The sequence below is a fragment of the Mesoplodon densirostris genome, chromosome 7 (genome assembly GCF_025265405.1).
Source record: "Mesoplodon densirostris isolate mMesDen1 chromosome 7, mMesDen1 primary haplotype, whole genome shotgun sequence".
Lineage (NCBI taxonomy): Eukaryota > Metazoa > Chordata > Mammalia > Artiodactyla > Ziphiidae > Mesoplodon > Mesoplodon densirostris.
Window position 1 is genome coordinate 112,277,949 of NC_082667.1, and position 23,543 is coordinate 112,301,491.

The 23,543-nt window shown below is 39.6% G+C and overlaps 1 protein-coding gene across 3 annotated transcripts in view; it reads left to right on the forward strand.

Annotated features, from left to right (window-relative positions):
- CBL (Cbl proto-oncogene) overlaps nt 1–23,543 on the forward strand; it is a 99,023-nt gene that overhangs the window by 66,128 nt on the left and 9,352 nt on the right. For all 3 annotated transcript variants that reach the window (XM_060103003.1, XM_060103004.1, XM_060103005.1), the window contains 12 exons: nt 433–589; nt 1,410–1,531; nt 1,867–2,004; nt 3,603–3,690; nt 4,506–4,637; nt 4,850–5,053; nt 11,364–11,495; nt 11,586–11,966; nt 13,721–13,815; nt 22,021–22,161; nt 22,540–22,640; nt 23,359–23,541. In XM_060103003.1, coding sequence (XP_059958986.1) covers nt 433–589; nt 1,410–1,531; nt 1,867–2,004; nt 3,603–3,690; nt 4,506–4,637; nt 4,850–5,053; nt 11,364–11,495; nt 11,586–11,966; nt 13,721–13,815; nt 22,021–22,161; nt 22,540–22,640; nt 23,359–23,541 — 1,874 coding nt within the window. The remainder of the gene's footprint in view (nt 1–432; nt 590–1,409; nt 1,532–1,866; nt 2,005–3,602; nt 3,691–4,505; nt 4,638–4,849; nt 5,054–11,363; nt 11,496–11,585; nt 11,967–13,720; nt 13,816–22,020; nt 22,162–22,539; nt 22,641–23,358; nt 23,542–23,543) is intronic.

Consider the following 23,543-nt stretch of genomic DNA (forward strand, 5'->3'; position numbering starts at 1 on the left):
AGTGTGGGTTCCTCAAAAGAACACAGAGTGTTTTATGTGCTTTTAAAAAGTTAAACACAAGCTTTCAGTTAGTAAAGATCTGGACACAGGTTACATCTGTTATACAAAAAGGATAATCTTATCTCTCTTTCCAATGCTTCTCTAATAGAACAAATGTCTGAAGAAGGATGAGAAAGGGAATGAACTTGTAGCATTCTGCCGAAGAAAAGTAGAAAAAGATGTCTCCATTATTAATTTATTCATTAGAAAGTTAAGAAATGTATCATTTATGCCCTTTCTGTTCTCAATGTAAAATATAGTTCAGCTTCTTTAAGAAAATTGAAATTGATAGTGAGAGCTTAATGTGGCTCTCTTTTCCTTGAATGTAGCAATGCCTGAAATTATCTGTTATCTCACTCTGTGCCTTCTCTCCTACCCCCACTCCCATCCTAGGACAATAGTACCTTGGAAGAGCTTCAGACAGGCCCTTCATGAAGTACATCCCATCAGTTCTGGGCTGGAGGCCATGGCTCTGAAATCCACTATTGATCTGACCTGCAATGATTATATTTCAGTGTTTGAATTCGACATCTTTACACGACTCTTTCAGGTAGGATACTAAAACGTTGGCTAAACTAGTTATTGCTATTTTTCTGAAGAGAAACCTTTTTAAAAAATAACATTTGGACATTTGGGATTTTGCCTATTATGAACATATTTTTATTCATTCTAGAAACTATAGCCAAAAAAAAAGTTAAAACTACTCTATTTTATATATACATATTTTTTTGTAAAAAGAATAACTATATAATCTGCTTTATTCCCCTCACATTTGTAATCTTTCTCTATTATTAAATATTCTTCTTTGCATCATTTTAATGGTTGTAGAACATCCTAAAGATGGGTATAATATATCTAATGAGTTCTGTTATTGAACATTTATGTATGTTTCCAGCTTTTTCTCCTATGGTATTGAAATTCTTGATTAGTAATATTGAGATGTATTGATGCTTCACAAAGAACTCATTTCTTTCTTTTTCTAAAAACAATGGGTGTATATGCCACCTTGTGTAAACCTTTATTTGAAACTTCTTACTTGCACATCTAGGCCTTGCCCTGTTTCTCTGTTTTTGTTTGTTGTTTAGCCTCACTACTGTTGGTTAGAGCTGCTTGGAAATTTTCTGAATTTCATTTTGTATAGTTAAGTTTCTCCCTATAAGCATGTGTAATTTTCTTCTTAGCTTTTCAGAGTTCTTATTTCCCAAACATGTTTGTCTTCCCTTAAAGTAACAACATGATTGAAAATATGTGACACTAAATGGAGAATTTATAATTGAGAATTCAGGTTGTTTTTCCTTTTGTTCTTCATTGTTCTGAGGCTGGTTGTATGTCTTGAGCCAAATGGTCTGATTGATCTCTTGTCTCCTTAGCCCTGGTCTTCTTTGCTCAGGAACTGGAACAGTCTTGCTGTAACTCATCCTGGTTACATGGCTTTTCTGACATATGATGAAGTGAAAGCTCGACTCCAGAAATTCATTCACAAACCTGGCAGGTCAGTGCAATGAAGCAAAGAGGTTTATTCCTGAACTTTATTCTCCTGTGACCTTTGCTGAAATAGAGGAAACATGATCTTTTACTAGTTCCCCAGTGACCACATTTCTGCGGCAGAATTGATGTCTGTTTATCAGAGGAATTGACTTATTCAGATACTATGATTTGATAAATGCTTTCAAGCCACTTAAGAATTGAACTTATATGTCTTTTGCTTTTGGTCTGAAGCCATTAAAGAATCTATTATTGATGGTCCTTTTGATTTTTGTCTCTGTCTTGTCTTTCCACCCTAATGCAAGTGTGTATTTTAAAGATTTTGTTTCTCTCTGTTCTCAGTTACATTTTCCGGCTGAGCTGTACTCGTCTGGGTCAGTGGGCTATTGGGTATGTCACTGCTGATGGGAACATTCTCCAGACAATCCCTCACAATAAACCTCTCTTCCAAGCGCTGATTGATGGCTTCAGGGAAGGCTTGTAAGTACATACTGTTTACCATATGCTAGAGTCTAGGAACTTAGGGGCTGTAAAACTGCATCATTAATGACTTTATTCCAGGTTTCTTCTACAGATAAAGATTCAGTACACATATTGACAGGTTATATTGTTTGGATTTTCAGGTTCAGTAGGACTTTTGTTTTTATTTTGAAAGGATTCCTTGAGTGAAATTATTTTTCTTTACTACTTCACTTGTTACCCTGAGTAGATTTTATCTTTCTTTTTTCCTAAATGTTAGTTTATTTTCCAGTCTATACTAGATTTTAAAATATACCAATTAGCAGAAAACGTTACCTGTTATTTGACTAGCCAACATTAGAATGATTAGATGTTCCTGATGGCAGCATGCTCAGTGGCCTTCATCTGCCTTCATCCTAGCTTCGTTCTGATTCAGCAGCATTTCTTCAGGCTATGGGCTTTTGTAACCTCTGCTAATATTTATGACTAAGTTCTTATTTATTCCAGAATTGATATTCCTTTTGGAATTCAAATTGATTATCAGTTGGTAAGCACTAAAAATACTAACAGTTGACCAGGTATCAGAAAACGACTTGTGTCTTAAAGTGATTAGGAAAATCCATTTTCCATTATGCATCATCTTCTACAGTAACATTGGAGCTGAAAGGGGTACTTCCCCAAATGTCAGAGCAGTTTGATGCTAGAAGCTTCCTGGTAGTTGATCTCAGTGGCTTAATTTGCTTCTTGTTACATTTCTTTCTTTCTTTCTTTTTTTTTTTTTTTGTGGTACGCGAGCCTCTCACTGTTGTGGCCTCTCCTGTTGTGGAGCACAGGCTCTGGACGCGCAGGCCCAGCAGCCATGGCTCACGGGCCAGCCGCTCCGCGGCATGTGGGATCTTCCCGGACCAGGGCACGAACCCGTGTCCCCTGCATCGGCCGGCAGACTCTCAACCACTGTGCCACCAGGAAAGCCCACATTTCCTTTAAATTAACAGACTTCTCTGGTGGTCCAGTCGTTAAATTAGTGTCTTTCTGTGTTAAATCTGTAAACAAAGGTATTTCAGGTCTTTGGTCAAAGCAAATGTTGTTTAAATTAAGAATTTACACTTTGTGGCCATCCACAGATTAAAATAGGAGTTGGTAAACTGCGGCCCACAGACTAGGTGTTTTGGTACAGCCTGCATCTAAGATAGTTTTTCCTTTTTAAAGTGTTGTTAAAAAAACAACCAAAAAAAAAAAAAACCCAAAAAACCCAACCCCCCCCCCAAAAAAAAAAAAAAAAAACAACCAAAGAAGAATATGTGGCACAGACTTATGCGGCTTGCTCCGCCTGAAATATTTACTCTCTGGTACTTTACAAAAAAGTTTGTCAACCCCTTGATTAAAATAGAGCCTGTGGCATTGTGCCCTGGAGAAAGAATATCAGTGTTTGGAGAGTATCTTCTTGGAAATGATCTGTGTTATTTAATTTTTTTTGAAGTACTAGTAAAATTTATCTTTGCACTTATGCAAAATTGCCCTTTTCGAATGAGCGAATTCCTAGGTAACATTTGTCTGTATTAGTAAGCAGTGATAAATTGGCTTCAGTAGAACCCCAAGATTGGTTACTCTTTTTATAGCTATTTGTTTCCTGATGGACGGAATCAGAATCCAGACCTGACAGGCTTATGTGAACCAACTCCCCAAGACCACATCAAAGTGACCCAGGTGAACTTTGTTTTAAATTATAACCATATTACTAGAGCCAAGCTTTTGTATATTACTTTACAGAACTGACAGTAGAATTATATTAAGTGATTGGAACACTTAAATTTTAAACCATTGACTAGATTAGTGAATTTAGGTGTGTGTGGCTTCTTTTCCTTTTTTTAAATATATTTATTTATTTTAATTTTTTTTGGCTGCGTTGGGACTTTGTTGCAGCGAGCAGGGGCTACTCTTCGTTGCTGCACGCAGCCTTCTCATTGCAGGGGCTTCTCTTGGTTGCAGAGCACGGGCTCTAGGCACGCGGGCTTCAGTAGTTGTGGCTTGCTGACTCTAGAGCATAGGCTCAGTAGTTGTGGCGCACGGGCTTAGTTGCTCCACGGCATGTGGGATTTTCCCGGACCACGGCTCGAACCTGTGTCCCCTGCATTGGTAGGCAGATTCTTAACCACTGCAAGACCAGGAAAGTCCTGTGTGGTTTCTTTCTAAACTGTGCTTCTTAAAATAGGACCAAAGGACTTCTCTGGTGGTCCAGTGGTTAAGACTCTGTGCTTCCATTGCAGGGGGCACAGATTTGATCCCTGGTCTGGGAACTAAGATCCCACATGCTGCAGGGTGTGGCCAAAAAAAAAAATAGGACCAAGACTAGGTGCTTTCTGTTTTAATTGAACACTGTTGTGACACTTGTATACAAGCAAAATTAGTATTAAAAGTAACAGTTTTCAATTTTCCTGTTTTTAGCATTTACAGTTGCAGTCATTCATTCAACAAATATTTGCAATAGGCTGAATAATCTCTTAATTTCTTTTTCATCAAAGGAACAATATGAATTATACTGTGAGATGGGCTCCACATTCCAACTGTGTAAAATATGTGCTGAAAATGATAAAGATGTAAAGATTGAGCCCTGTGGACACCTCATGTGCACATCCTGTCTAACATCCTGGCAGGTATGGATCCAAACCATGCTTTTTCTCAGCTAAGTAATGACAATGAAGAATTGGGGATTATATATCCTTTACGGATATAAAGAATGGCCTGGTTTGTGTGGTAGGTTCTAAACTTTTGATTCTTTTTTCGTTTCTAGGAAATGTATTTTTAGTGGACGAATATTTTAAGAACTTTCAGATGTGTCTGTTACCATCTCCTGTTTCCTTTGTAGGAATCGGAAGGCCAGGGCTGTCCCTTCTGCCGATGTGAAATTAAAGGTACTGAGCCCATTGTGGTTGATCCCTTTGATCCTAGAGGAAGTGGCAGCCTGCTGAGGCAAGGAGCAGAGGGAGCTCCCTCCCCAAATTATGATGATGATGACGATGAACGAGCTGATGATTCTCTCTTCATGATGAAGGAATTGGCTGGTGCCAAGGTAAGCTTCAGTGTAAGAGTCTGTGGCAAAATCCATTATCAGTTGTGTCCTAAAGCAATAGAGCACTTAATGACATCCAAAATACAAGGAGTAACAATAGCTAATATTTATTGAACATTTACTGTGTGAGAAAAAATGATGCTAAGTACTTTACTTATTTTAACTCATAATCTTATACTGATACATATTCATGTAACCCTATGAGTAGATATTACTGTTATCCTCATTTAGCAGTGGGAGAAGCCAAGGCACAGTGAGGTTAAGGAATTTGCTGAAGGTCACACAGCTAGTAAGTCGAACCAGAATCTGTGGCCAGACATTCCGGCTTCAAGGCCCATGCTCTTATTGTCTGTATGCTAGAACTGGGCTCTATTCAGATAGCTTGGTGGAGAAAATGAGGGGTGAGTAAAAGAATTGGACCCATTTTGCTACTGTGAATAGAATATTTTCTCCTTGTCTTTTTTTCTAACGGAGTCTTGGCATTGGAAAGTTAGGTTTGGGTGGGAGAAATGAGGCACCGTTAACAACCAAAGAAATGGCAACTATGGTGATTGGAGAGTGATAGGAGGTACCATACAGAAACTAAAACTAGAAAGGTCCTAGTAAAGATGGGAAAGATAAAGGCTAAGAAAGGATGTGACCAAGTTCTGTTACGTCAGTGGTAGGGTAAAACAGGGATTTATTCACTAATTAGAAGTAAGGCAGTCATTGAAGATTTTAATAAATATAGGGCAAACAGAGGTTCTAATATGCTGTCAGTTCTCTATAGTTTGGACTGTTATAACTTCATAGGAGGCATTTTTTTTGTACAAAAGAAGCTTTCTTTTATACCATCACCTGACTGCCTGGCACATAGTAGGTGCTCAATAAATATTGAAAGGATGGATTCCATCTCTTAAATGATTGTATCCAGTGTATCTTTTCCTTTCTGTCCTCAATGTCACTGCCTTATTTCAGGCTCTTATAATCATCTGTTCGCCCTGCTTCCAGAGTCACTGATCTACAGCACATACCTTGACTACCTCATTCCTTTGCCTCACATTCTTTAATGACTTCTCATTACCTAATGGATTAATAAGTCCATTCTCTTTTCTAGGCACTTTGCCCTGGTAATCCTTTCCACTTTGTATTTTGTAATTCAGTGAGGCTGAACCACTAAAAATTTCTCCATGCTTTTGTCTTGATAGTTTCTATGTAATTTAGCTCAGTTTTCATTTCCTAGGAAACCTTTCCATACTCTACCCTGTTTCCCCCACCCCCAAGACCCACAAATAATCTAGGTCTGGCCAAGTGTTTCTGGGATGCTATGAATATGTCTGCCATAGAACTTATCACCTTGTAATATTATACTAAAAGTATTTCCCGGGAATTCCCTGGTGGTCCAGTGGTTAGGGCTCTGTGCTTCTGCTGCAGGGGGCACCTGTTCGATCCCTTGCCGGGGAACTAAGATCCTGCATGCCACGTGGCGTGGCCAAAAAAACCCGGAAGTATCCGCAGGGGATGGGGTCCTGGAGTCCCAGCAGATAAAAAAATCTGCAGATGCCCAAGTCCCTTATATAAAATGGCACAGTGCAATGAATACCGTCGGCCTTCCTTACTCATTTGGGTTTGGCAGAATTCAGTTCCTTGCCAGTCGTAGAATTAAGATCCCCATTTCCTTGCTGGTTGTCAGCTGGCGGTATTTTTTAGGGGCCAGCTCCATTCTTTGGCTCCTGGACTCCTTTCCTCCTCCTTCAGTCATGAAGGTTCTCAACTTTTTTTTTTTTTTTTTTTGCGGTAGGCGAGCCTCTCACTGTTGTGGCCTCTCCCCTTGCGGAGCACAGGCTCCGGCCACGCAGGCTCAGCGGCCATGGCTCACGGGCCTAGCCGCTCTGCGGCATGTGGGATCTTCCCAGACTGGGGCACGAACCCGTGTCCCCTGCATCGGCAGGCGGACTCTCAACCACTGCGCCACCAGGGAAGCCCAAGGTTCTCAACTTTTAAGGACTCATGTGGTTAGATTGGGCCCACTTGGATAATCCAGGATAATTCCCCTATCTCAAGATCTATACCCTTAATCACATCAGCAAAGTTCCTTCTGCCAAGTAAGAACAGATTCTAGGTTTTAGGGCATGAACATCTTCCTGTGGGAGAGGGGACCATGATCATGATTCTGTCTACTACAGTCCATATAACAGAATGCTCTGCAGAATGAATTCAGTTTACATATACCTAAGTGGAAAGCTGTCAATGTGTATTAAATTTAAAAAACAACTGTATATTATATATAATATCACCTTATTTCTGTTAAAATTATTTAGTTGCAAAAGAATTATTTTAACATGCATGGGGGGAAAATTGGATGACTACACATCACATTACTATTATTTCTGAGGCTACAGGATCAGAGGACTTTCATTTTATGGTATGTTTGAATTTTTCACAGTTAACACATATTACTTTTACAAGCTGTTTGTTGTGCTACTTAAGTAGCTCTGTTGAGTGCTATATGGGATAAGAAACCTAAGACAAAGGCCCAAAAGGAGATAGTAGTTTTATTTGGGAAGAGAGTATATATACAGGTGAAACACTATTTAATACAAGCCAGACAGTGCACATTATTCTAAATTGTTGGGTACACAGTCTAAGTGCTATAGGACTTCAGAGGAAAGAAGAAAATTAACAGTTTTTTCTGTAGCTAATATATATAAATGAGATTAAATTTACTCATTTAAATAAAAATAATAAATGCATACTGTAAAAATTCAGTAGAAAAAAAAACAGCTTCATATATTGTTTTGCACTTGGCTATTCTGTAATTCATTTAGTCTCTTCTTAATGGACATTCCTGTTGTTTCCAGGCTTACACATATGGACGTTCTTTTGCAAGTCTGTCTGTAGGGTAAATTTCTAATAGTGGAATTGCTAGATTAGAGTATGTCCATTTAAACTCTTTGAGAGAGGAGAGGGATATAATTAGTGGTGGGACACATGGGAATTTCAGAAAGCCATGTTGTTTCATTTCTTAACTGAGTGGTAGGTTCTACGTGGGTGTTTCATCTTTTATTATTCTTTGTACCTTATAGTTCATTATCTACTTTGTATGAATAAAATACTGGAATAAAAATATCTTAACTTTTTTTGGATAGACATTAAAATTTGTTCCCAATTTTTTGTCCTAAAGTCACTCCCAAAGTATATGAGACATGAGAGTGCCTGTTTCGTCACATCCTAATAGCTTGTTGTTGCTTTTTGCTGTTTGTTTCGTTTTGATTTTTTTTTTTAAATTATTTTTGGCTGCATCGGGTCTTCCTTGCAGCGCACAGGCTTTCTCTAGTTGCGGCGAGTGGGGGCTACTCTTCGTTGCGGTGCACGGGCTTCTCATTGCGGTGGCTTCTCTTGCTGCAGAGCACGGTCTCTAGGCACACGGGCTTCAATAGTTGCAGCACGTGGGCTCAGTAGTTGTGGCTCGTGGGCTCTAGAGCACAGGCTCAGTAGTTGTGGCACATGAGCTTAGTTGCTCCGCGGCATGTGGGATCTTCCCGGACCAGGGCTCGAACCCGTGTCCCCTACATTGGCAGGCGGATTCTTAACCACTGAGCCACCAGGGAAGTCCCTGATTTGTTTTTAAAATAGTGAATCTACTTTTTAAAAATTCCATGTGATCAGTGCACTTGGATTTTTTTTTTTAAGTTTAAAAGAATTGCTCAAAGGCTTCCAGAAATGTCAGTTCCCTGCTTCTACCCCTGTGTCCCATTCAGATCTTTCGGTTCTTAAAGCCGTTCCTTAACCATATACTATACTGCTTTCTCTTGATTCTGCAATATTAGTTATCTGTTTAGAAAAGGATTTAAATGTCTTATCTCCCTCCTTCCTACTCCCTATCTTCCGACTGTAGTTAATTTGAATGTTTTTTGGTTCTGTCAGTATTCAGTGTTTAAGTGATTTTTGCTCCCTGTTGTATCAAGTAATATACTATAAAGTGTTGATAATTACTTTTGCTTTCTTTTACAACCTTCTGCTTTTCTGAAATAATTGATTTGCTTTTATTTCCTTAGTGTTCAGTTTGTACCTGTCACTATCACGTCTTACCAAACATCCTCTTGATATGATTTTCTGTGGAGTAAACCCTATTAACATGTTAATATAGTAGATATTATGTAATATAGTATACTAATATATAAGAGTCTGCCATGTTTTGACTCCAGTCTGGACTGGTTTTTCGCTGGGTGTGCTGCATTCCATGTCACCCTGAGGTGTCTCCCCTCACCATCATCGTGGGACTTCATTGCCTCTTCTTTGTGTTGGAATGCCTATTTCATAACTCCCATGTTTTTATGTTTCTTGCTTTAACTTCGTTGTTTGGGTGGAGTATGCTCTCAAAATAGCTTTCTGTGAAAAGGTGAGAGGTGAAACTTTTGAGACACTTGATATCTTAAAATGTCTCTATTCAACCCTCAAACTGACTAGGTACAGAATTCTAGGTTGAAAAAAAAATTCAGCTCTATGAATTGTTACAGCCTCAGTGACTTCTAGTTTCTAGTGTATTTTTGCTCTTTAGTACCCCCTTTCCCTCTATCCTCAGAAGCCTTTAGGATATTTTCCTTATCCTTGATTCCCTGAAAATTTAAGTGTTTTGTTGGTTGGTTGATCGGTTATTAGTTTTCTTTTCTTTCTTTGGGCTAGCTATGCAGTGAACGCTTTCTATATGGATATTTATGTCCCTTAGGTCTTAGAAATATTCTTGTATTATTTCTTTGATAATTTCTTCCCCATATGTGCTTTTATCCTTTTCTGGAACTTTATTGTATGTTGAGATAAAAGAACATCTCATGGGTTGGTTATGATGTTGAAACATGAATTGAAGAATATGATTAGCTCAATCCTCTGCCCTTTAGGAATGAGAAGGAGGGATGGATGGTGGGAGGGATCAAAATAGGCAGAGAGGGCCTTCCAAATTGAGAAACAACTTGAACAGAGTTAGGGAGGTAGGAATTCTAACACAGGGCATTATGGGAAATGCTGTTAGGGAGACCAAATTAGAGAGACCCGAGAAAGCGAGGCAGGAAAGTGACATTTTGTGACATGGGAAAGTGGAAGTTACTGATGGATGGTTTTTGAACTAGTGAGTATTTAAAGATAGTTAAGCTGGTAATGGTGAGCAAAATGATTTGGTGAGATAAGAAACTAGAACTTGGGAGAATCACTAGAAGGGGGTTTTAATAAATCAGGTCTGAGGTTGGTAAGTAGAATGAAAAGGAAGATATAGATATGAGATTATTTTATGGAAAAATCAACAAGATACAGTGACTAGATATTGATGATGAAGTGAGAGTTAGTTTGACTAATAACTTTTCACTTCCTTAACCCTTGAGGTGTTTAGCTGCTCATGCTGCATTGACATGGAGCCCGTTTTCTTAAGCATGAATAAAAGCAAGTAGCTGATGATGCAGCCTTTTTTTCCCTCATTCACCTCCCAGCATTAATGATAGGACTCAGTATGGGGATGGTTGTTTCTCTGTCACCTTACATAAGTGCTTGTAATACATATTTGCCTATTTTCCATCTATTTTGCTTATAGGGAATGCAAATGTGAATTAGTATTTTGTATAAATTCTTGTATATCTCTTGACAGCTTACTTGGACAAGCTTATCAGCTACTCATCACCCTGCTGTAGGCAGGGAAATGGAAAAGGTTATACATTTATTTTCTTTTGATTTGGCACCTCAATTTATAGAATACAAATTGACAAAAAAAAATTATCCCTTTTAATTACTGAATTGGAATAACATTTCTTTGGAAGAACTAAAGATGCCTTTTAGTAATACCATTGATCATTTTCTCTTATAAATCTCTTTTTTTCTTTTAATCATAACCCATGGAGAATTTATTAACTTTGATTTCTTTCCTCATTCTGCTCCTTAATCATTATTTTCCTAGGTGATTTGTTGAGAGGTTAATGTATGCCCCTTTCTTTTAATATGGTTTTCTGTTTTTAATCTTGGAGAGATTTTTTCTTTTTCTGAAGAGGAAAATATGGGAAATTGTGAAGTTTTCTAAAATTATTAGCTAGGAAACTTTTATGTAGCACAGCCTTTTCTAGATATTACATTTTGCCTGTAGCTTGCATCTGCATGGTATTTCCGTGATTGAGAGCGCCCTCTTCTGGTGACATAGAAATAATTCAGGAAGCGCTACCTTAAGCCAAAGTCAGGCTCATTGGTATATTGTGTGTTCATGTAGTACTTGTTGTGTACATCTTTCGCAGGAGTTGAGAGATGCCACTCCTCCAGACAAGAATAACCTATTAGGAAATTTTTTCTGTGTTAGGTGGAACGACCTCCTTCTCCATTCTCCATGGCCCCACAAGCTTCCCTTCCCCCAGTGCCACCACGGCTTGACCTTCTACAACAGCGAATATCTATTCCTTCAGGTGCTTCTGGTCTTGGAACTGCTTCTAAGGTAAAGCATTATACATTTCTACGTTTTCTGATTCTTTGTTGTGGATTAGTGGGGTTGGATTGATTGATTGCTTCCATCATGCTTCCACAGGCTCCTTCTGGCTCCCTTCATAAGGACAAACCATTACCAATACCTCCCACTCTTCGAGATCTTCCACCACCACCCCCTCCAGACCGGCCATATTCTGGTGGAGCAGAAACCCGGCCTCAGAGACGCCCCTTGCCTTGTACACCAGGCGACTGTCCGTCCAGAGACAAACTGCCCCCTGTCCCCTCTGGCCGCGCTGGAGAAGCATCATGGCTGCCTCGGCCAATCCCCAAAGTACCAGTAGTTGCCCCAAACCCTAGTGACCCCTGGACGGGGAGAGAATTAACCAACCGGCACTCACTTCCATTTTCCTTGCCCTCACAAATGGAACCCAGAACCGACGTGCCTAGGCTCGGAAGCACATTCAATCTGGACACCTCTGTGGTGAGTCCTGATTTTGAAATTATTTATCTTAATAACAAACATTCGTGGATGACATTGAATGGGTCAGTTCTGTGGTATGTTTTGTACAGGATTCAAGGATAATATTAATCCCTACCCTCAAGAAGTGTATATGTTAATATGTTTGTTAATGCAATAAATGTGTTTCTGTGTGTGTATGCCATGAGTAGTATAAATAGAAAACACTTCAGTTTTAAAGAAAGGAGAGATTATTTCTAGATAGAGCAATCATGAGGGCTTATGGAAAGAGTGGCATCTGAATTTGAAGTATTCTTTCCAAAGTGGATACAGTTTTAAAATAGACCTACAATGACAGAAATGCTCAAGATGTATTGTGGGATAAGAAGTAGTTTAATTTGAGAAAAACAGAAATTCTGTGTACCAGAGTAGGAAAAGGGGCTAGAAAGGAGCATTGCTGCTAGATTAGAGCACTTTGTATACCCCCTCCCAAAAGAATTGGAATTTATTTGGTACAAATGAAGAGTACGTGAAGATTAAATTAGTGGAGTGACGTGACCAAAATGATGGTTTAAAGAGAGGAATCTAAGAGTAGTATGCAGGATGGATTGGAAAGAGAATAGGTTGAAAAAAGGGAGGTTAGCAGTCCATTGGATAAGCATGAGATAATGGGTCCAGAACGGGGGGTGGGAGAGGTATATTCCTTCTTTTGTTGGTTCATTTATGCACTGAGCAAAAAAGTTTGCCCTCACAAAGTTAACATTCCACCGGAGGAAAAATGGAAAATAAACAAGATAAGTTACAAAACATGTAAGATAGTGGATGCCGACGAATGCTGTGGAGAAAAATAGGGTAAAAACAGGGTATAGGGAAAGTTGGGATGGGGCAGGTACATGGAGGGATGGGGTACAATTCTGAGCAAAGACCTGGAGTAGTGTGGGGAGTGACCTGGAGCAACGGGGGATGAGGGAAAAGCAAGTGAGTTTGGGAGAGTCTATTTGAGGAATAACCAAGGGGTCTCGTATAGCTGGTACTGGGTAAACAAGGGGAAGAATCCTGGTCTAGGAGCAGGAGGGGGAGCCGGTTTAGGTCGAGACTTTAGGGAGCATGAAACAAAGACCCAGAAAGGCTTGAAAGCAGTCAGTGGGCGGAAAAAAGGATGAAAAATCACATACACACACATATACACATGCACACACCCCAGAGGTTTTGAACCTGGCTAACTAGCGACAGACATGTTGAATTTGAGATGAGCCACTGAAGGAAGAATTGTTCAGTAGGTAGTTAGAAATCCAAGAAAAAGATGGAATTGGAGGGTGAAGTTGAGAAATGCTGTGGTCCTTAAATGAACTATGTATTTCTTGGTTGAAAGGGAAAGGGGAGGGTAACTTGTCATTTAAGTGGCATTTATGTGATAGGCAGTCTAATTAGTGAGAGTGGATTAGGTTTGACTTTCTGGTGGCATCAGTATAGAAAGATGTATAGATTTTTTAAGCTAGAATGGTATTTGTGCAGACAGCCAGTTTCCTCAAATCTTTCTAGAATTAAAACAAACAAAAAAACCCCATTTTCTTGGCTCTTTTTAGAACTGTCTCCCTAACCCTTACATTTGAACTTTCAACTATACTTTTGTCACACATAATAATCCTTAAGCATGGCATTGGTGGTGAGGTCTGTGTCTGTATGATTGTTCTTGTTATTTTGAATAGATTAAATAAGTAAGAGGAGATACTTAGCTGTATTAAGAAGATTCTTTTTTTTAACACTTTTCTTTCCAGAATATGAATAGCAGTCCATTAGCAGGTCCAGAGTGTGAGCATCCCAAAATCAAACCTTCTGCATCTGCCAATGCCATTTATTCTCTGGCTGCCAGGTAAGTTTACTAAAATTATATTTCATACAGTAGAGTTGATACTTTTAAACAACTTATTTACAGAAAATTTAGAAAACCCAGAAGAGTATAAAGAAGAAAATTAAAATTGACCTGTATTTCTATTATGTAAAAATTATCATGTTTTGGACTGTTTCTTTCTATTATTTTCTCTGTGTATGTGTACATAGATCAGTCTTGCTGGGGCTCATCAATTTTATTAATCTTTTCAAAGAAGCAAGTTTGGTTGGGTTTTGTTTTTTGTTTTTTAAATATTTATTTATTTGGCTGCACTGGGTCTTAGTTGTGGCCCATGGGATCTAGTTCCCTGACCAGGGGTTGAATCCGGGCCCCCTGCATTGGGAGCATGGAGTCTTAACCACTGGACCACCAGGGAAGAAATTTTTTAAAAAGCCAACCGGGACACTTTCGTGGTGTGGCCAAAAACAAAAAACAACAACAACAAAAAGGTCGGCAGCAATCATTTGACCATATATGTGAGGACTTATTGATACTTCTAGGCTTTCCACTCTATTCCATCAGTCTATATGTCTGTCTTTATGCCAACACCACACTCTTTTTTTTTTTTAATTTATTTTACTTTATTTATTTATTTTTGGCTGCATTGGGTCTTCGTTGCTGCGTGCAGGCTTTCTCTAGTTGCGACGAGTGGGGGCTATTCTTCGTTGCAGTGTGCGGGCTTCTCATTGCGGTGGCTTCTCTTGTTGCGGAGCTAGGGCTCTAGGCACGCGGGCTTCAGTAGTTGCGGCTCACGGGCTCTAGAGCGCTGGCTCAGTAGTTGCGGCGCACAGACTTAGTTGCTCCACTGCATGTGGGATCTTCCCAGACCAGGGCTTGAACCCGTGTCCCCTGCATTGGCAGGCGGATTCTTAACCACTGCGCCACCAGGGGAGCCCAAGTCCTCTGTTTCTTTACTTATCTTCTGTCCTCTTGTTCTGTCCATTATTATGAGTGGCGTATTGAAATCTCCAGCTGTTATTGTAGATCTGTCTGTTTCTCCCTTTAATTCTGTCAGGTTTTACTTCATATATTTTACTGTCATTCGGTGTATAAATGTTTATAAGTTTTAAATCTTCTAGTGTATATAATGTTCTTTGTCTCTTGTAACCTTTTTTGATTTAAAGTCTATTGTGTCTGATATTAGTATAATATCAGAGTCTCTTATAGACAGCGTATAATTGGATTGTGTGTTTTAATCCAATCTGCCGGTCTCTGTCTTCTGATTGGAGAGTTTAACTCATTTATATTTAAAGCAATTACTGATAAGGAGAGACTTCTGTCATTGTGCTATTTGGTTTCTGTATGCCCTGTAGTTTTTTGTTGCTTATTTCCTGCATTACTGTCTTCTGTGTTTAGTTGGGTTTTTGTGGTGAAATATTTAAGTTCCTTTCTCATTTCCTTTTGTGTGTATTCTACAGATATTTTCCTTGCGGTTACCATAGGGATTACATTTAACATCCCGAAGTTTTAACACTATAATTTGAATTTATGCTGGCTTAACTTCAATAGCATACAGAAACTATTCTCCTTTACAGCTCCACCACACCCATTTCGGTTGTTGGTCACAAGATTACATCTTTATACATTGTGTGCCCCTAGTTCTTTTAAACGAGTTCATGAACTAGTTCTTTTAAATGCATTAGTTTCCTAAATTATGCAAAAAAAGAGATTTGGAGTTACAAACCAAAGTTACAGTAATAGTGGCTTTTACACTTTCCCTTTAAATGTATTGCTGTCTTAAATCATGTGGAAAAAACCAGAAGGTACAGTTACAATAGTACTAGCTTTTATAATTGTCCATGTATTTACCATTATTAAAGTCTTTATTTCTCCATACAGCTTGAAATTACTGTCTAGTGTCTTCATTTCACCCTGCAGGACTCACTTGAGCATTTCTTTCAGGGCAGGTCTAGTGGTCACGTACTCCCTCAGCTTTTGTTTATCTGGGAATGTCTTGATTTCTCCCTCACTTTTTTTTTTTTTTTTTTTTTTTTGCGATATGTGGGCCTCTCACTGTTGTGGCCTCTCCCGTTGTGGAGCACAGGCTCAGGACGTGCAGGCTTAGCGGCCATGGCTCACGGGCACAGCCGCTCCGCGGCATGTGGGATCTTCCCGGACCGGGGCACGAACCCGTGTTCCCTGCATTGGCAGGTCGACTCTCAACCACTGCGCCACCAGGGAAGCCCCTCTCCCTCACTTTTGAAAGACAGTTTTACCAGATACAGGCATACCTCAGAGATATTGTGGTTTTAAGTGTTGCAGTAGCATTATGTCTAAAAATATATATGTACATACCTTAATTTTAAAATACTTTTTTGCTAAAAAATGCTAACCGTCACCCAAACCTTCAGCAAGTCATAATATTTTTACAATAGTAACATCAGAGATCACTGATCACAGATCACTGTAACAAATATAATAATGAAAAAACTTGAAATATTTTGAGAATTATCAAAGTGTGACACAGAGACTTGAAGTGAACAAATGCTGTTGGAAAAATGGTGCCAGCAGACTTGCTTGATACAGGGTTGCCACAGATCTTCAATTTGTAAAAAACACCATCTGTGAAGTGTAGTAAAACAAGGTATGCCTGTGTAGGATTCTTGGTTGACAGCTTTTTTTTTTTAGCGCTTTGAATATATCGGCCCACTGTCTTCAGGCCTCTAAAACTTCTGATGAGAAGTCTGCTCATAATCTTATTGAGGATCCCTCATACATGATGTTTTGCTTCTTTCTTTATCTTTGTCTTTTGAAAATGTGGGTCTCTTGAGTTCCTTTTCCTTGGAGTCTATTGAACTTCTTGGATGTTTATATTAATCATTTTGGGAAGTTTTTGGCCCTTATTTCTTCAGATATTCTCTGCCCCTTTCTCTCTCTCTCTCTCCTGGGACTCCCACAATGTATATGTTGGTCCTTTGGTGGTGTTATGTCCAACAGCTCCCTTGGGCTCTGTTCAGTTTTCTTCAATACTTTTTCTTTCTGTTTGTTCCTCAGCCTTGATAATTTCCATTGCTCTGTCTTTCAAGTTCATTGATTCTTCTCGCTGCTCACATCTGCCTTTGACTCCCTCTAGTGAGTTTTTTTTTCATTTCACTTGTACTTTTCAGTTCCAGAATTTCTTTTTTGTTTCTTCTTAGGTTTTCTGTCTCTGTTGATACTTCCATTTTATTCACACATTGTTTCCTTGATTTTCTCCACATCGTCCTTTAAAATCTCATGGAAGTCACTTCAGCCAGAGCAGGATGGGCTTACAACAATGCTGGGAGGTGCAACAACAGTGGTTGCTGCTCCTTTGTCAGCACCTCTGGGAACAGGAGCAGCAGTCAGAAGTCAGAACACAGATTCCCAATATTTGGAGGGCTGAGTCCTTTTTGCCACCCTGGCTCCTGCAAGCTGTGTACAGGCTGCTCCAGGAACATTTGCACAGCTGCCTGCTATGTGGCAGGGTTGAGAATGGGTAGCTGCTACTATGCTAAGAGCTGAAATTAACAACAATTTAGCCTCCCCGTCTTCACCTGTAAGTTACAAGCCTTCAACAGACTCTAGAGTTCCAAAATAGTTACATCAGACAACTTCTACCGTCTTCCCAGAATCCTCGTTGAGTATCTGCTTTTTGTTTGTTTGTTTGTTTTTGTGGTACGCGGGCCTCTCACTGTTGTGGCCTCTCCCATTGCGGGGCACAGGCTCCGGATGCGCAGGCTCAGCAGCCATGGCTTACGGGCCTAGCCGCTCCTTGGCATGTGGGATCCTCCCGGACCGGGGCGCGAACCCGTGTCCCCTGCATCGGCAGGCGGACTCTCAACCACTGTGCCACCAGGGAAGCCCGTATCTGCTTTTTGTTTCATTGCTTTCTCCTCTTTATTTTATTCTTCCAACTTCCTTTAGGTTTTATTTGTTATTTTTCTAGCTCCATGAGATGCGTGCTGTATTAATCTGCTCAGGCTGCCAAAACAAAATACTATCTACAGACTGGGCAGCTTAAGCAGCAGAATTTCATTTTCTCATAGTTCTGGAGGCTGGAAGTCCAAGATCAGGATGTCAGCATATTTGGTTTCTGGTGAGGAATCCTTTACTGGCTAACATGCTTGCATAACCTTCTCACTATGTCCTCACATGGCCTTTCCTTGATACATGCACACACAGAGAGGTATAGAGAGTGACAGCAAGCTCTCTGGTATCTCTTCTTATAAGGACACCAATCCTATTGAGTCAGGGGCTCATCCTCAGGACCTCATCTAACCTTAATTACTTCCTCAGATGTGGCCCCATGTTCACAGACAGCCACACTGGGGATTAGGGCCTCAAAAGTAATTTTGGGGAGGACACAAACATTCAGTCCATAACAGATGCTGTAGCTGCATTCCACAAATTTTGATTATGTCCTGTTTTCATTATCATTCACTTCAAAATATATGGTTTTCCATTTGTGATTTCTTCTTTGACTCATCAGTTATTTATGTGTTGCCTGATTTTCAAACATTGGAAGATTTTCTGGTTACTCTTCTGTTACTGCTTCCTAGTTTCATTCCAGTGTGGTCAGAAACCATACTCTGTGATTTCAATTTGTGCTATTTGTTGAGACCTTTATTGACTAGTTAATGGTAAATTCCATACATATTACTACCTTCATTTTATAAAAATGTATATTCTGCAGTTGTTGGGCACAGCATTCTGTATGTGTCGTTTGTTAATTGTATTCAACTATACTATCTTCCTGCTGATTTTTTTTTTAAGTCTACATGTTCTGTCAAATACCAAGAGGAGTGTGTTAAATTCTCCCCCTATAATTGTGGATTTCTCTTTTTTCCTTTAGGTCTATCTGTTTGTATTGTATATGTATTTAGTATATGTAATTAGGATACATAGAAATTTAGAATTACCAACTAAATGATAATTGTTTTGATTATTCCATTTACTCTCTAATTCTGCTTCTAACCAGCCTTAGTCTGTTTTTACTTATATTAAAATGGCCACATCAGCTCTCTTGTAGTGTTTGCATGATCTTTTTCCATCCTTTTACTTTCAACTTTTCTGTGTTCTCATTGAAGTTATGTTTCTCATAAGTAGTATATACTCGTTGGCTTTTCCCCCCACTAAATCCAATCTAGCATTTTTGTTTGTTTGTTTTAAAATAATTGGAATATTTGTTCCTACTCTTTTCTCCATTTTCCCCATCTTTTCTGTGTTCATTTTTTTCTACTTTTTTTCTTTGGGATTAAAGTATTTTTTGTTATACTGTTTCACTCCTAATACTTTTTTAACAGTTATCTTAGGGATTCCAACATATACCTTTGACTCATTAGAGTCTACTTTGAATCAGTCCCTCTTAACACTTCCTGGACATTTAAATTTCCCACATATTTATACTATAGCAGTCCTCCTTTCTTCCTGCTTTACCACACTTCCACCTGGAATCTTTTTCCTTCTGCCCAAATAACTTCCTTTAGAGAGATGGGGTGTGGGGGGGGAGAGAAAGAGGGGGGGGTGTTAGTGTATCTTCTATTAATGGATTCTCTCAAATTTTGCTTGACTTAATATGTCTTTTATTTCACTTTCATTTTTCTAAAGATATTTTCACTAAGCATAGTACACTTGACCCTTGAACAACCTGGGGGTTAGGGATGCTGACCCTCCCCGCAGTGGAATATCCAGATATAACTACAGTGGGCCCTCTGTATCCACAGTTTCGCGTCTGCAGATTCAGCCAACTGTGGATTGTGTAGTACTGTAGTATGTATTTATGGGGAAACATCTGGGTAAAAGTGGACCTGTGCGGTTCAAGCACATGTTGTTCAGAGGTCAACTGTATTCTGAACTGGAGTTATTTTCTTTCAGCACTTTAAAAATATCATCCCACTGCCCTCTGACTTTCATTATTTCTGTTGGAAAATTAGCGTAATGTTGCTCCTTTAAGGGTATGATTCTTTTTCTGACTACTTATAAGACCTTTTTGTCTTTGGATCCCAGCAGTTTCACTCTAATGCGTCTGTGTAGTTTTCTTTACATGTATCCTTCTAAGGTTTGTAGAGTTTATGGATTTTGTCATTGGATGTTTTTAATCGGTTTTAGAAAATCTCAGCCACTGGGAATTCCATGGCGGTCCAGTAGCCAGGACCCTGCAGCCTCACTGCCAAGGGCCCAGGTTCAATCCCTGGTTGGGAAGTAAAATCCCATAAGCCGGGCAGCGTGGCCAAAAAAAAAGAAAAGGAAGTAAAAAGAAAGAAAAATTCAGCATTGAAAATCTCAGCCACTATTTCTTTTTTTTTTTTTAATTTTTATTGGAGTATAATTGATTTACAATGTTGTGTTAGTTTCAGGGGTACACTGTTTCTTAGAATACACTGAATAGTGCAGTCTCTTTCTCCTCTCGCTCTGTGACTCCAGTTACCTGAAAGTTCTACCTTTTCACCACACCTCATATAGCCCTTATGCTCATTTCTGTGTTTTCCATTCTTTTTCCTCTCTTTACTTGTATCTGAATAGTTTCTACTCTATTTCAGTTCCCTAATCTTCTGTTTTGCAGTTTCTAATCTGCCCCAGAATCCATCCATTGTATGTACAGGTTCTGTGTTTTTAGGTCCTAGAATTTCCATGTGAATTAAAAAAAATAATTATTCTGTAGTTTTCTAATAAAATTCTCCATCCTCTGTTTTAATGGAATATATACATTATAATTATTTTAAAGGCCGTGTCTGTTACCTCTAGTAACTTTGTCTCTCTAGTTTGGCAAGACACCCAAAGTACTACTACTTTTTGCCTGGTTTCTCAGAATCTAGTCCCACTCATACGTGGTTTAAGGATTCGCAGTAGCTCTGGGGACAGTTACAGACAGAATTTCAAACCTACTTCTCTACCGTTCCCTTCTCCAGGATTTTTGACCCCTCGTGCCTTGGCCCAAATTCCAGTCCCTGTCTCCTCAGTCTCTTGAAACTGCCTTGAAACCCCAAGTTCAGAACCCCTAATATGGGGCTGATTGCAGTGTATTCTCCTTGCCTCTGGAATCTTGGCCTCTCAAATCTTGGCTGCCTGGTTGCTCTCCAATGCCTTCTTTCTTTTGTATATTTTCCTGCTTTTATAGCTAGCTGTTCTAGGCAGACGGTTAGACAGTGCTTGTTACTTGGCTATAGCTACAGACATGTAAAATGTATATATGTTTTAGATCAAGATGTAGTTTTATGTTTTCCCTTTTGTTAAACTTAACATTATATCTTGGGCATTTCTTCCTATCAGTTAAAAAGTTCTTCAAAATCCGCACTTTATTTTATTTTTTTTTAATATTTATTTATTTATTTGGTTGCATGGGGTCTTAGTTGCAGCAGGCGGGCTCCTTAGTTGCGGCTCATGGACTCCTTAGTTGCAGCACGTGGGCTTCTTAGTTGTGGCGGGTGGGCTCCTTAGTTGCAGCTCCAGGGCTCCTTAGTTGCTTCTTGCAGGCTGCTTAGTGCTGGCACACGGACTCCTTAGTTGTGGCGTACATGTGGGATCTAATTCTCTGACCAGGGATCGAACGTGGGCCCCCTGCGTTGGGAGTACAGAGTCTCATCCACTGTGCCACCAGGGAAGTCCCCAAAATCCTCACTTTTAATTATTGCATATTATTATGTAATGTGGCTGTAACATCATATATTTAATCATTCCCTGTTGTTGTATATTTATTTTGTTTAAAAGCTTTTACTGTCATAACTTTGCTTCAGTGAACATCTTTTTACATAGCCAGAGATGCAGCCAAGGTAGAATTACTGTGACAAAAGAATGTGAATGTTTTAAAGTATGTGTTGCCAAAATGCTTAATGAGTAAGAGGTGCAACTGTATATTTTTATTAACATCATCAACAAAAAGAATTAAAATTTTTGGATTACCCTTTTAATGATCCTTTTCTCTTTATGAAAATAGTATGTGTTAATTATAATAATATTTAGAAAACACAGATAAGTGATGCTAAAGAAATAAGTTACCCATCATCTTACCACCTAGAGTCAGACAGTGATCAGCAACATGTAATATGCTCATTGCCAGTCTTGTGTGTATGGAATCATGCTGTACATGCTGTTTTTCACTAGGAGTACCTTGAACCTCGTAGGATGTTATATATTTCTTGTACAATGATTTTCAAATTATTTCAAATAATTGCAAAGCAGTTCATTCTTTTTGTTTTCTTTTTCTGTTTTTTATTCTTCATCTTCCAGACCTCTTCCTGTGCCAAAGCCACCACCTGGGGAGCAGTGTGAAAGTGAGGAGGACACAGAGTATATGACTCCTTCCTCTAGGCCTGTGGGACTTCAAAAGCCAGAAGTGAAGTGGCCTCTGGAGACAACCCAGAGTTCACGGTAGGCTCACAACAATCCTATCTGGGAATTCAGTTGACACGAACTCACCTGCTTGGCTTGGTGCCTGCACACAGCATTACCCAGCCAGAAATGAAGCAGAAAGATGTGTGTAACCGCTAATGTTTTAAGCTTCTTGCAGCTGTAAGCAATTCCACTTAATGTTTCTTCAACATCACAGTAATTTCAAAAACATACACAGCTACTACTAGGAATAAGAGTCAATCTTTTGATATTTACTAGTGATATTGGCAAGAGGAGAATGGAGATTCTTGATAGAATCAGGGTCTAGAGAAGTTGTGAATAGATATATCTTAATAAGTTTGCAGATAGCAGAGTTCTATTTCTGAAGACCATTATGCCACTTTCCTTCTGGTCCAGAGCCTGTGATTGTAACCAGCAGATCGATAGCTGTACCTACGAAGCAATGTATAATATTCAGTCCCAGGCGGCACCATCTGTCACAGAGAGCGGCACCTTTGGTGAGTAGTCGTTCTGCTACTTTAACAATCATTGATGTGCCGGAGGAATGAGCCTGTAATGTTTGGCCAATGAGAACTTGACCTAAGCGGAATATTCGTAAATACTTTTCTTTGCAAAATATCTTTGATCTGTGGCCGTAAAACCACCTCCTCTGTTTTATTTCCCATTTACACAGCTAGTTCCTTTTGTGTTTTTCGTCCTTCTAGGGCCTGGAGGCCTCTGTGCTACATGGCCTGGATCGGCAGTGCTGACTGCTAGCTCCCTCTTGTTCCCATTGCTTTTCAACACTGCTGAAATTCTTGTGTGTGTGGGTGGTGAATACTCAATTCCCAGACTAACTAGCTTACCAAGTTGAAAGTCCAAGAAGGCAGTACACACAACAGGGCCCTTTGGCTGATCTTCCAAGGTGAAATGCAGACGAAGATGTTGAATGGATGCTATAAAGTGGTGCTGGAGTCTTGGACATCCGTGACTGTTAACCTTGGCAAGGGTAGCTTTTGACATGTTCAGAAAAGTAGAGCTGCAGGATTGGTGCAGATCTTATTTTCCCTGTTTCTTTTATCTCTACATGCTGGGCCACACGGTGTTTGGCCCCTAGTGGTTATTCGGTAACCATTTGATTCTGTATATGTTTGAATGAACGGATGCCCCCGTACTGAAATGTTAGAAGGTGAAGTACGCTGGAAAAAGAAGATAACTGCACAAACTGTTCTCTAGGTGAAGGGAATTTGGCTGCAGCCCATGCCAACACTGGCCCTGAGGAATCAGAAAATGAAGACGACGGGTACGATGTGCCCAAGCCACCTGTGCCCGCGGTGCTGGCCCGCCGCACACTCTCTGACATCTCCAACGCCAGCTCCTCCTTCGGCTGGCTGTCTCTGGAAGGTGATCCCACAACAAGT